This window comes from Colletotrichum jinshuiense, chromosome 8 (assembly GCF_051148585.1).
Source record: "Colletotrichum jinshuiense chromosome 8, complete sequence".
Lineage (NCBI taxonomy): Eukaryota > Fungi > Ascomycota > Sordariomycetes > Glomerellales > Glomerellaceae > Colletotrichum > Colletotrichum jinshuiense.
This window is the reverse complement of record NC_139315.1, coordinates 4,012,461-4,025,057: the sequence shown is the minus strand read 5'-3', so window position 1 is coordinate 4,025,057 and position 12,597 is coordinate 4,012,461. Positions and strand designations below refer to the sequence as shown.

At 51.4% G+C, this 12,597-nt stretch overlaps 3 protein-coding genes across 3 annotated transcripts; 1 reads left to right on the top strand and 2 right to left on the bottom strand.

Annotated features, from left to right (window-relative positions):
* Positions 1 to 807: 807 nt before the first annotated feature.
* On the bottom strand, positions 808 to 4,416 carry EsH8_VIII_001070 (heme peroxidase; the record flags this gene model as incomplete). Its single annotated transcript, XM_083270112.1, has 6 exons — positions 808 to 1,116; positions 1,170 to 1,415; positions 1,469 to 3,537; positions 3,591 to 3,783; positions 3,836 to 4,074; positions 4,128 to 4,416. 6 exons carry the CDS (start codon positions 4,414 to 4,416, stop codon positions 808 to 810), a joined length of 3,345 nt encoding a protein of 1,114 aa, XP_083129880.1.
* Positions 4,417 to 6,636: 2,220 nt separating this feature from the next.
* Positions 6,637 to 8,259, top strand: EsH8_VIII_001069 (T6SS phospholipase effector Tle1-like catalytic domain-containing protein; the record flags this gene model as incomplete). Its single annotated transcript, XM_083270111.1, has 1 exon — positions 6,637 to 8,259. One exon carries the CDS (start codon positions 6,637 to 6,639, stop codon positions 8,257 to 8,259), a length of 1,623 nt encoding a protein of 540 aa, XP_083129879.1.
* Positions 8,260 to 8,542: 283 nt separating this feature from the next.
* EsH8_VIII_001068 (uncharacterized protein) lies at positions 8,543 to 10,204 on the bottom strand (the record flags this gene model as incomplete). Its single annotated transcript, XM_083270110.1, has 3 exons — positions 8,543 to 9,284; positions 9,490 to 9,948; positions 10,017 to 10,204. The coding sequence occupies 3 exons, from the start codon at positions 10,202 to 10,204 to the stop codon at positions 8,543 to 8,545; spliced, it is 1,389 nt and encodes a 462-aa protein (XP_083129878.1).
* Positions 10,205 to 12,597: the final 2,393 nt, after the last annotated feature.

Sequence of the window (12,597 nt, the reverse complement as noted above, 5' to 3'; positions counted from 1 at the left end):
TCCTACCACAGTATATGCAGTGAACTGAGTCATGAACAACTCCGCGAACGGTGGTCAGACCAACACGGGTAAAAACTGTTAATCCAGGCACGAAAAGTCAATTGTGTCGGTTGGGTCAAAAGGGTAGTGCTTCAGCCAGTTAGTTCATCGACTTGACTGCAGCATCTAGTAGCTTACAGGCACTCGATTAGGCTCTTGATTGAATATCTTGGCGGCCACGGATACAACATCGTGTATAATGGACATCGCCCCTCATCTCGACTTTCTTGGCTCTGCTGCAACAGTGATATCTCGGCCGAGACCTTCCAAATCCAATCCAAATGATGCCAAACGAAATCTCATCGCCTTCCATTGGCCTGAGACGCGCGGCAATTGTTGATTTATCTCTTGGCAATGCCATATCCAGCCGTTTTGCGGCCCAGGGGGTCTTGAGCGGATCAGTGATCGTCATCGCAGGGGGTCTCATTACATTTTCCGCCAGTTCCACCCGTCATCCTTGCCGACAGGTCTCCCGGAGCGGTGTCCACGACTGATGCGTGCTCATTTTCACGATTTCATGCCAACGCTTTTTTTTTTTCCTTTCACTTTATTTTCTGGCGATGCGCTTTTTTTTAAAGGTGGAAATTGGAATTTAAGCCTTAGCCCCCAAATCGCGACGAATGAACGCCGAGGTATCCCAGTTTGTAATCGATAATTCTCTCATTAGTCCGCCCCAACTTTCCCTCCATCACAAGAATCCAGTCATACAACAACAAAACAATAACACTCTCGCTTAAGGCCAACATATGGGTATCTAAACCCGGATACTTAATCTTCGTCCCACATCACCTTCATGGTCACAGGGAAGGGCCAGATCTGGCCCCAGTCCTCCTTCATGTAGACGAAGAAACCACCGGGTCTGGGTACCTTCTTCAGGATTCCTTGAGGCCCCGGCACCCGTCGAAGATTCTTCTTCCGGAACAATGCCCTGAACATCTCGGTAAGTGCGACCTGGCTTGCAGCACGGCCGAGACAGGCGTGCGGGCCAAGGCCGTAGTGGATGTATGAATCCAAAGGCCTGCTAGGGTTGACCTCTTCTGGCAGCGGGAAGTGCTTGGGGTCCTTGGCAGCCGACACCTGAAAATCTGTTAATCCGGGCTCGCCACTCAGGAGGCGGGTGGTCAACTTACGAAGCTCACGAAGACCCTGTCACCTCTTCTCACAGACACCTCGCGGCCGTCATCTTCCACGATCACGTCATCTTGTGTTGCCTCGCGGTAAGAGCCAAATGTTCCTGCGAGGCGAATGCCCTCCATGGCGTACCCGAGCAGGAGAGCATCAGTCTCTTTGCTGGGCGGAGAAAGGGCAATTTGGTTGATTTGTGGAACATGCACTGATCCTGGAGCGGAGAGATAGTAATCGACCGCTTGCGCAAACTGCACGAATGTTAACACACTGCACTTAGTACTCATCGTCATGCAACACTTACCACCTGGGCTTGGTTCGGCACCATGGCTCCTGCCGTGGGCAGAATCTGGCTCCAAGCAATGTCGTAGGGGCTCAGTCCTGCCTTAGAGAGACCTTTGATCATATTGGTTCCATATGATGCGAGCGGGTCTTGTTTGTCCGCCGAACCGGTGAAGAGGCCGCGGAATCCGACCTTGGTGGTGATCTTGACATTTGTTTCCACGAGCTTCCCAAGCACCATCGTCACCTCCTTCGCGGCTTGTCGGAGCGGGAACGACTTGACAGGGTCGATGTCGAAGAAGACGCACACAAAGATCGCGGCAAGAATCTGGTACAACTCATGCTCGCTGAAGACACCCTTCGGGTTCTTGCGCGTCTTCAAGGGCAGGTTGAACATGCGCGACGCGAAGTGGACATGGGCGATGTTGCCGACGTCGCGGATGATGTCGACGTGTGTTTGTCCGGCGAGCTTATACGACTTCTCCTTCAGGAGCTGCTCCGTGATTTCGGCATAGAAGTTCTTGACATGGGAGTTCCAGTCGTCCTTGTAGAGCAAGGCGTGCATGCACTTCTTCTGCTGCGCGTGGAAGTCGGTGTCCCCAGAGAGCATGAAACGGCTTCCACCCGGGCCCATCAAGAACGACAGACCCTCGTCCCAAGTCACCTTGTAACGACTCTGGTTGTCCAAGATGTGCTTCGCGCCTCCGTACGACACGATGTTAGTCCGCAGGGGAGTGAACTTGGGCCGAGAAAAGTCAAACTGGTCGACTCTTCCCAAATCCGTCAAAATCTGGTGGTTCTCTGTCGGAATAACCATGGGGTAGTGCGCGTAGACCGAGTTGCCCTTGAAATGGTTGGGGAAAGCCCTCAGGAACAATTTGTAGAAGACACAGCCGTGATTGACCTTCAGGTCATATTCGACCTCCTTGTATCCCCATTGTGTCAAGTGGCGAGGGTTGTAATCAGTCGTATAGTATCTGTCACCGCGAACGAGGCAGACAGCATCCGACAAAACAACACGGGAAATCGTGTATGTCGGAGCAATACCAACACCCGGAGTCAGGGGTGTCTTGGCTTCCTCGGCGACAAGGCCGGGGTAGAGCTCGACGTAGTCAGGGTGTTGGTACAGGTGCCTCAGCTGTTCCGCCACTGCAGGATCCGAGTTGATGTCCTCGAATCGTTCATGAGGTTTCAGACCGAAGTGCTTGCGGAACTCGTTGAGACCCGCAACATTCCACTTGCGTCCCTGCAAAATTCCCATGATTTCCACGGGTCGCATGACTTGAGGAACATTCCGGGCCCCAAACGCTCCAGCGCAGTCTTCAATAGAAGAGCTGATACAATCGACAAGATCGTCGTCGTCGAATTTGCCATCCTCGCCTCTCTGGTACTCCGCGAAAGTACGCTGGCCAGGGTCGTCGGGGATGGACTTCTCAAACTTGCCAAACACGCAGGCCAGTTCCTGCGGCGACAGCTCGCCCTTGGCGCTGCCAAGAAGCTTTCCATAAAACTTCTCGATCCACTTGTCATCCTTGTCCGAGATGCACGAGTGCCAACGGTAGCAGAGGTTGAACTCGGCCGAGTTGACGTTTCCTGTGCCCGCTTCCGCTCCGTCCGGAGTACCGGCATCCAGGCCGGCCTCTTGGCGCGGGTCAAGGGTCCATGTCGTGTTTGTGCGATTGAGATTGACAATATTCCGAACATAGTCAACCAGTGTGATGTTGATGTACAAGCCCGATGTGATGAGTCGCGCCGTCTGGAACAAGTCTTCGTCGTACTTCTTCCATCCTTTAGCAGCAGCTTCTTCGCTCGCGTCTTTGCCAGGGGGTGTGAACCTGCCGCTTTCGTTGATGACAGCCAAGTGTTCCGCGACGTGGTTATGGAACCGATTGAACATGATCAAAATGACGCACACTCCAGGGGGCATGCCGATGAGCCGTTTGTCAGCAAAGCTGTCGGCCTTGAGCTTGCCATCTTTGAACGTCCTGATGGAATCTTGCATTTCCTGATTGCTTCCGTACAGTGGCGAAAGGTCAAGATAAGCAGACGTCTTTGACCTGCTAGTGTCCCTGTAATCCGTCCAGAACAAATCTGTTACATGTCAGCATAGTGTTCAGCCGCTGATTCAGGGAGAATGTGCCTACCGTGAATGATGATGGTCGCCCAGTACCACAAGATACTCGAGACATTGTTTGGGTGCTTCTTGTAAGTCGTCCGACCCATAACGGAGTCGAAAATCAGACCAGGATCCGGCATAGCGCCCAGCGTGACAATGCGAGGCTTCACAGATCTGGCATATGGGCCTCCAGCAGCTCCCAATTGGGGGTACATTGGGTTCTGTTACCGGTTAGAAGACGTAACTCATACAGCCTTGAGCATGAAAACTTACGTTGTAAGACCCATCAGCACGGCGGTACTTGAAATCATCACCCATGTACAACAGGGGAGGATGATCCAACGAATCCCACAATTGTTCAATGAAGGCGTTTGTGAGTTGCTCACGTAGACGTGAGTTGTGCGGGAGCTTCGCAACTATCTGAATAGTACGCTCCATGATCATTGTTTTGTCATCTTGGATCTTCTCCCCCTTGAGCTTGCTTTTAATGATTTGTACAAGCGTCTTAACGTCTGGCTCATGATCAGCATCAATGGCGAACTGAAGAATGGATGAGAAGACTAACCTGCTGCCTGCAGCGCCTTTAGGTTCTGGACCATGGTCGGTCGAATCACCTCTAATGGGTAGGTCCCGTCGCCAAATTGATCGGGCAGTGGCCGCTTGGATGCCTGCCGTAGCTTTGAAAAGCCTCCTTTCTTGACATCGTGGGAGCCATATCTGGCGGATGCTCTGCTTGGTCCAATCTGCTGAACCTTTTCCGCTCTCACAGAGGATCCGTTGCTGGGGTTGGTATGGACATGCTCGTGTTGTTCGACATCGGCACTTGAGTGACTTCCATTTCTGTGAGACTTCATTGTGAGAATCTTTGGGGTATTCAGTCGGACGATCTCGCAGGTTCGCGCCAGCAGGTTAAAGGTGCGTTCCCCCCAGGATATAGCTGTGTCTTTATGATAGCCCGTTCGTTGGCCCGAAGAACGCAATCATTTGACGTCACAACGTAAATTGTCTGACCTTGCTTGGCATTGAACCTTCTGTTCCTATCAGGCGCAGAAACACACCTCAGAGAAATTCCAACGCCCGGACGTGACCATAACAGTGACTCCAAAGTGTCTAAGATGATGTCTAAGACATTGTCTCACACGGGAAGCGGCCGGATAAGCACCTGCAACCGTCGGTGGTGATCCCGGCCGGTAGCACTGAGACGTGGCATTTTAGCTAGGGAGGTTTACTTTCAGCCCAACCGTCGATCATATTTCTTTTTCTCAGGCGATGCTCCAATACATGCCCACCACCCGGTGGCACGACCTCGTTGACGTAGTGACCTACTAGGATGTGATTAACCGCTGCCGGATTACTTGCGGATGCAGGATTCACGGCTGCGCGAAATACCGAGGCTAGGATTTGTCCATCTTATCTCCAAGAAGCATAAAACCAATGCGACGAAAAATTATTGGTCATCAAAGCAACCACCATGCGCCCATGATTTCGTATCTGCGGTGTAATCAGACAGCGTCTCAGCTTCCCCGCACAATGTCCCAGCCTTTCTTTTTCCATGTTCTCTATCGCATGCCATTTTATTTTGCAGGGAGAGTTTTGCATTTCAATCATCTTTTGGAGGTTGGTGGAACAATGCAGCCTGCCACACGACTTGCCTGGATTGGGTGTAAGTGAAAATTCGCAATAACTTGGCATGGGATATGTCTCAGAAGAGAAAATTTTGATAGGATATTAATCAGACAATAACTGCCGTATTTCCGTGATGTCATAGTAGCTAACTAAATACGTTACGTTGTGGGCTTTGGACGTTTGGTGGTCTTGTCGGGCTTGTCTACGTCTCTGTCTATGTCTCACACTCAAATTATGCCACCCCCATACATCCCTAGAGTTCAAGACGTTAGCCCTCGGATGGCTTGCGGGTAAAAGCAAGAGTTTGAGGATACACCCGCGGCTCGAAGATGCGCCATTCCATTTTAGGCGTCAAGTCTCGAGGGCTAACGCTTTGAAACCATTTCTCATACCTAACCGAGCATGTGAGATAGCCGTGTCTTGCTCGCGGCCGAAAACGACCACCCTAGGAACGCCTCAACTGACCAACCGGGTGGATTGGATTTTGGGAGCTTTCAATTAATTGGTTTCCGGTGTAGATCTGTCTCAGGTGAAACCACCCAAAGCTCGTTATCATACTGCAGGGAGATAGATCAAGCTTGCCGGTGATCGGCGATGTTTCTCTTTCCTGTCCGAGGGGCTGGGAGAAAGTCGGTGAATGTTATACACAAGATCATGTAAGACCTCACCGCCTGCCCGGAACCTCCGAGCACTAGAGAGTTAGCCCTTGTAAAAGAAACACTCTCGTGTATACCAGTCGGTGACGCAAATCCAGTCCGTATTTGTCCGCATGCATGCCACTACTGCCAAACGTATCAAATCAACTTGGGGGTTTCTTGTATGGAATGCCGCGAATCTTGCACAAAACCCCAGTGCTGGTTAAGTGTTGTATATGACTTGGAAACTTCTGCAACCCATCCTCCGGCTGGGCGTTGTGGAATTGTTCCGTGTTCTCCAGTCCAACCAATATCAGGACAGAAAGCCTTTTGTGATTATCTCGACCTACTACTGCTCGCTGTCATGCATCCCGATATGATCAAATCCTTTCAACCAAGGGATAATGGGCCGCAATTCAAAGATGTATTCAAAACGGACAACAGCAGACCTGGCGATGGAGTGTATAGGGGTGGTCAGAATCGTGGCGCTCGACGAAAGTTGATTCTCTGCTTTGATGGCACGGGCAACAAATTCCGTGGCGATGAAAGCGACAGCAACATCCTTAAAATTTTCCGTATGTTGGACAGCTCTTCGGACGATCAGTGTAAGTAGTCAACACACCAAGAATTACATATCATACCCTACTATGTAGCTGACATCTAACTTAGTCCATTATTATCAGCGTAGGTTCTTGTGCGTAAAGTCTGGTTATTCTACATATTAACGAGCACATAGCCGGGATCGGTACGTACGTTGTATCAGACAATCTGACACACAACGGCATAAGAGCCAGGTGCAAGTCTTTATACCAGATGGCAAAAGACTCGGCTGTCGGATCCTCTTTTGACCAGCATGTCGTGGGCGGGTATCGGTTTCTCATGCGCTATTACTCGCCAGGAGACGACATCTACATGTTTGGATTTTCCCGAGGCGCCTATGTTGCGAGGTTTCTCGCCGAGATGCTAGACTTTGTCGGCCTTCTTGCACATGGGAACGAGGAGATGGTTGCTTTTGCATGGAACGCGTTCTCCCAGTGGCAGTGCCGCCGAACAAACTCGACGCCTGAAGGAAAGGAAGATTGGAAAAAGATGGACCGTTTTCTGAAAGGCTTCAGAGAGACATTTTCTCGGCCGATTCGGCGAATACGCTTTCTGGGGCTTTTCGACACGGTGAACAGCGTCCCCCGCTTTGAAACGGCCTGGATGCAGCGCAGCAAGTTCCCGTATACCGCTCGAAGCTCTGCAAAGGTTATCAGACATGCAGTCAGCATTGACGAACGGCGAGCCAAGTTCCGACAAGACCTGATTTACCAAGAGCCGAAGAACCGCCACAAAAAGAACGTTGCCAAGCGAATGATGGAACACCACCAGCCTCTCAACGAGAAAGTACAAGAATTTCAGGAAAAGTACAGGCCAGGTCGGCGCTCAACATTGGCTCCCGACGACGCTGTAGCGGCAGAGGACCGCGGAAGACGCCATTCGCGCAACCAAGAGACAAATACAGATTACCCTGCTCCTTTTCGTAGCCGGTCCAGGTCCAAGTCAAGGGCTACTGACCGGTCACGTGACGCTTCGTCTATCCACTCCAAGCCCCCAATTGAGGATCTCACCTACGACTCAGACGACGACGAGGCAGATCAGGACGTCGATGAAGTTTGGTTCGCTGGAGGCCATGGTGATATTGGTGGCGGTTGGGATGTTGTTTCTGGCCGTAAAAACGCTAGTCACATTCCGTTAGTTTGGATGGTAAGAGAAGCCATACGGGCGGGATTGGGGTTCGACCTTGATCAGCTCGAGCAATTGGGATGTGTCGAGTCAGCAGCAGGGCCCGGTCTTCAACGTCGCCCAACATCCCCGATTGCTCCGGAGGCACCAGCTGTCCCAGAAATTCACATCGACGCACCCTCGCCACCCGTCGGCTATCAACCAGGGTCGCCAAAACCTGATTCACCAGGCGGTTCGGCGACGGAACATGCGGATGAGAACTCGGACAGACTGACAAGTACTTGCACGGCCACGCTATTCAGTGAGATGATTCGAACGGCGCAGGAGGCCGAGATCCATGACTCGCTCGACTTTGCTTGCGGCATGCATCCTGCCAGCGTCTTCATGTGGCGGGTGATGGAGTATCTCCCATTCCGTAGGCTCGATTTAAGACCCGACGGAAGCTGGAAACCGATCAGATGGCCGCTACCTCGAGGGGAAGTCCGCGATATTCCCGACAAGGTCAGAGTGCATGGCAGTGTCATCCGGAGGATGAAGCTGAATGAAAAGTACCGACCGGGAAATCTCATTGTCGGGGGCGGCGGCAGAGGCTGCCGAGTCGCACCCAAGGAATATGGAATAGGGGACTGGGTCTGCGTCAAGGGCGAAGGCGACCTCATCGATGAAGTGTGGGTGCGTAAATCCCGGGATAATAGTGAGGAAAACACCTAAGCGTGGTTTGGAAGGCTATTTGTATGTAGTACAGCTTTGCAGTCGACAACTAATAGTAAGGTCTTTTCAACCAGTAAGCCTAGCTCTACACGGTCAGTACGTCGACAGATTTTAAAGTCTTGCACATCCATACGCCAACCAATTGCATTTGCGGGAATCCTCCTTAGAAGACTTCAGTGTGAGATAATACATAAAACGCAAAATGATATCAAGAAGAATCAAAACACCTGATTTTCATAATAAGCGGGAATAAACCCCCACCCCCCAAAGCAAAAAGGAGTGTTTAAATATTCTTGCACTCCAAAATGACCAACTTCTCCGTGAGCATTACCTCCCGCTCTCGATGTATTCTTAATTGCTCTCTCTCGCTCTCCAACTTCTGGGTCGCTTGTCGCATCCGCTCTGTTGCGTTCTCCAACGCACTCTTACCTCCCAAGTTTTCCAACACTTTCATGTGACCGCACATGAGACTTTCCGCCAAAGAAAGGATCGAGTTCAAGTCCTCTGGCACGCTGACTTCCTGGCTCGGTGCTTGCGGTACGGGGTTGCGAAGGGAAAGAAGCAAATCCTCCCTTTCTGCTCGCAAGTTTTGATGGCCGTGAACGTGGAGGAAGGGCGTTTCCCTCCGACAAAAGGCACGGAAATTCTTGTGGAACCGGTTGAGAGCTGAGAGCTCAGCCATCAATCCAGACGAGAGCGTAGAGATCTCCTTGAACGCTGACTCGGCCTTCTTTGCTTCAGCATCGACGCGTTCCACTGTGTGCCTTCCCAGCGTCACGGCTGCATTTACGACAGTGAGGTCGTGCTTGGTCTCGGCGATTGCCTGCTGCACGTCGCGAGATGGAGCGGTTACAGTCTCTTCGATCTCGCACCTTGAATCGGTAGATGTGTCCCCACGTCGACGCTTATGGCTTTTGTGTTGCTTAGAAGGAGGTGCGTCATCGCGTGCCCTTTTTATAGACCCCGAATCATTCTTGCCGTTGTTCTTCACAATTTCCGAGGCGTCTTCGTCAATCACGATGGCACTGTCGGCTGTAGACCCGACCGAAGTCTTTTTCCTCTGAACGGCACTTTCCCCGGTACTTGGTTCATCTTTGCCTTGCTCGAGCCCCTCCGTCGGTCAGCTTTGTATCGGAAGACAAAGAAATATCGCTTCTTACCTGCTGAAACAGAACAGCGACCACATCTAGAGAGACCAGGTATGTGGAACGGAAGTTTTCTGTCGCGTACCTTCCTATCCTAATGCGCTCCTCTACAGCCCCAGACAGCCAAGTTTTCGCGTCTTCTAACCTCACGTCGTGGTTGACTAGCTTTAACACAATTCGGAGCAGACGCTCGGACCACTTTTTCGGAGCACGCTTCGGGTTTTGAAGAATTTCCTCTAGTTGGTTTATCTGGAAGTGGTTGAGAATCTTCGCAATGAGCTCGTTTAAAGCTTTCCGTTTCTTGGTCTCCTTGTTGACGGGCTTCTGTTCAACAACCTGCTCACTGGGCGGGCTGTTATCGGAGGAATTGCTCTGGGGGTTACTCTGGGCGTTGTTGTGGGGGGCGATAGAGAGGTTGCTGCGGGGGATGATGGGGGATTTGTCGGGAGGATTGTTAGGGGTGAAGGCATTCACAGACGGGCTGTTGTAGATGGTGTTGTTGACGATGACGGAATCCCCTGACTGATTGTTCCGGGGTCGATTGCTACGGTGCTCGTTGTTGTGGTGCCGGCCGGTGTGAGACTGAACATTGTGGGAAGTCACAGTATGGACCTGGTTGCCGTAAGAGTGGTCGTCTTGAGGTTGGCTGTTGCGAGGCTGGCCGTTGCGAAGATGGTTGTCGCGAGGATGGTTGTTGCGAAACGGATTGCTCCGGGGTTGATTGTTCTGAAGCTGATTGTTGCGGGGTTGGTTGATACGGGTGAAGTTATTGCGTGGGAAATCGTTGCTTTGGTAATCATTGTTTCTGTAGTTGTTTGGAGAATAATCATTGCGAGGTTGGTTGTTGCGAGATCGGTTGTTGCGGGGGCGGTTGTTGCGAGGGTTACCGTTACGAAAATTGTTTTGGAAGTGGTTATTACGAGACTGGCTGTCGAAAGGCTGAGCCCTGTAGGTTGACATCATGAATGACACTGTGGGTGGAATTGTGATGTGTCTAAGAAAGTCGGAACGGTGTTGGGTGAACACAGAAAAAAGAAACGAAAATCGAAATACAACACATTCGAACCCGTCGATTGGCGATGAGACTGAAGGAGTAATATTCCTTGAGAACGAAAGTTACCATGCTCTCCATTTATAACTGCCGTTATACTTCTGAAGTCTTTGAAGATGCACCGCGCGCGAGGGCAAAGAACAGGGCCAGAGCTGCCCACGACGCGCATCGAACGCGTTTCGCGTCGGGTGCCCGCTATCTCTTTAACTCGGGTTCACTTTCCATACTACCTGAGAGGGTCTCCTATGAGCCCAAGTGCAAGGCGGCCATGTCCTCGCACAGGGATCAAGTTTTTGAAAGAGAAGCGGTGGAAACAAGTACCCTAGAATGGCTTACCTAGAAAGGGTACTTCGAAATCACCTGCTCTCCACTCATCAACTAGGCTTCGTGACACCTAAAACCTCCGGAGTAGCCCAAGTGCTGGGTGGCCTTCCTTGGGGGTTGGGGGTCATATCACGAACCTACATTCTGTTCCATGTTTACACAAAAGGTCCCATGCGACGGAAGAGCTGGTAGGCTCTTTTAATGCCAACATGTTCTACTTGAATTCCGTGGTATACCATCACGTGTTTGTGACTGGCGGCGAAAACCGACAGTGGAAGTGATGAGAGCGTTGCAATTCCGGGCGCGGGGCTGGGGTAACAGAGCGGAAGTCGTTGGAAAGCTGGTGTGGGGTTGGAAGCTATGTAAATTTCCTCCACTTCCCCCTGTCCCGCGACAATAATGTACCGATTGAGGTAAAGTACGAGAGTGCAGAAAATGATGGACCCTCTTGTTAATCTGGTCAGTTAACTCTCAAGATGTACAAATGAACAAGGAAACTTTGAACACTAGGGAATTCTATGCCATCAAGAATAGCCCAGCTAGTCACGGCTCACTGCCAGTTTCTTGATAAGTCCAATATGTCGTGTAGAGTGCAAAAAATCTTCGTGACTTCCAATAACCTTTCAAAGCGGACAATCTCAAGATTGACTCTTTGAACGGAATTCTCAAGAAGCCATCATCACCAACGGCAATTGCGTTTACGGGAGGGGCATTCTCCTTTTCTTAGATGCTGAACGCCACTTTGAGCCGGGTAGGCCCGCAAACCATCCACGGCGTACCCGTAAAATCTTGCTCGCCGGCACTTGGTGCTGGGAGCTTAATTACTGCGCAATCTCAACATGAGGGAAACTTCAGGTGGACGAGAGCGAATTCCACTTCCACCTCTCACTAGCGCGCTGACTAACCAATTAGAGAAAAGCCTCATGCGCTCAGCCACTTTGTGCGTGGGAAATGCTCATATATCCGTGGGTTTCTTTTCTCGTTTCGCTCTTATTAAGGTGTCTGGGGACCACAGGAATGTGGGGTCAAGGCCCTTCAACCGCAACGTACCCTGCAAAGGGTCTCTCGTGTCTCTGGACGCGCCTTGCTGTTGCACGCGTTTTTTCTCTGTCTTTACGCGCGTCGGCCCCCTTGAAAGCTCAAGACATAGGCTTCGCTTGCCTTCATCCCTCGGCGAGACTTCAGCTCATCTGGAACTTCACAACATTCCTTTGTCACACGCTTGTTGTGAAGTTCGGGGCTGGATTATCCAGTTGACTCGGCGGCATTGCTGTCGATGCCGCCCTTCCCCTGCCTGCCTCACCTTCCTCATACTCGTTGAATCATGCATGTTGCTGGCCGCGAAGTGGAGCAGGATCGCAACTGTCCAAGAGCCAGACGCCAGACTTGTATCGGGGAACTTTGAAAAACACAGCAGCGAGCGACAACCGGAGTTAATACGAACAAACACACCGAAACCGAATTTCCTGTGCGGCTGGGACCGAAACCGCCGGCGATCGGCACTCCCTGCGGTTATTGTGCATCGAGGATTCTGGTTGTCTTGAACTCGAATGTTTGCTGGCCGTTGGGGCATTACATCATGTGTGCTTTGCCAGCTTTGGCTCAGGGCTAATCGTGTATGTCTAGGGTCTCATGTGACTGCACCAACTTGCACCCATCTTAGCCTCGTCGTAAGCGGCTCAGAAGAATACACATCAAGCTAATGTACCGGTATGAGGAGGCAGCAGCCACGCTAACTGTGTGCCTCTAGTCGGGCCGGGCCGGACAAAGAGCATCGGGGGTGGGGTACGGTGCACGTCCGCAAGTTTCGAGGCAGAC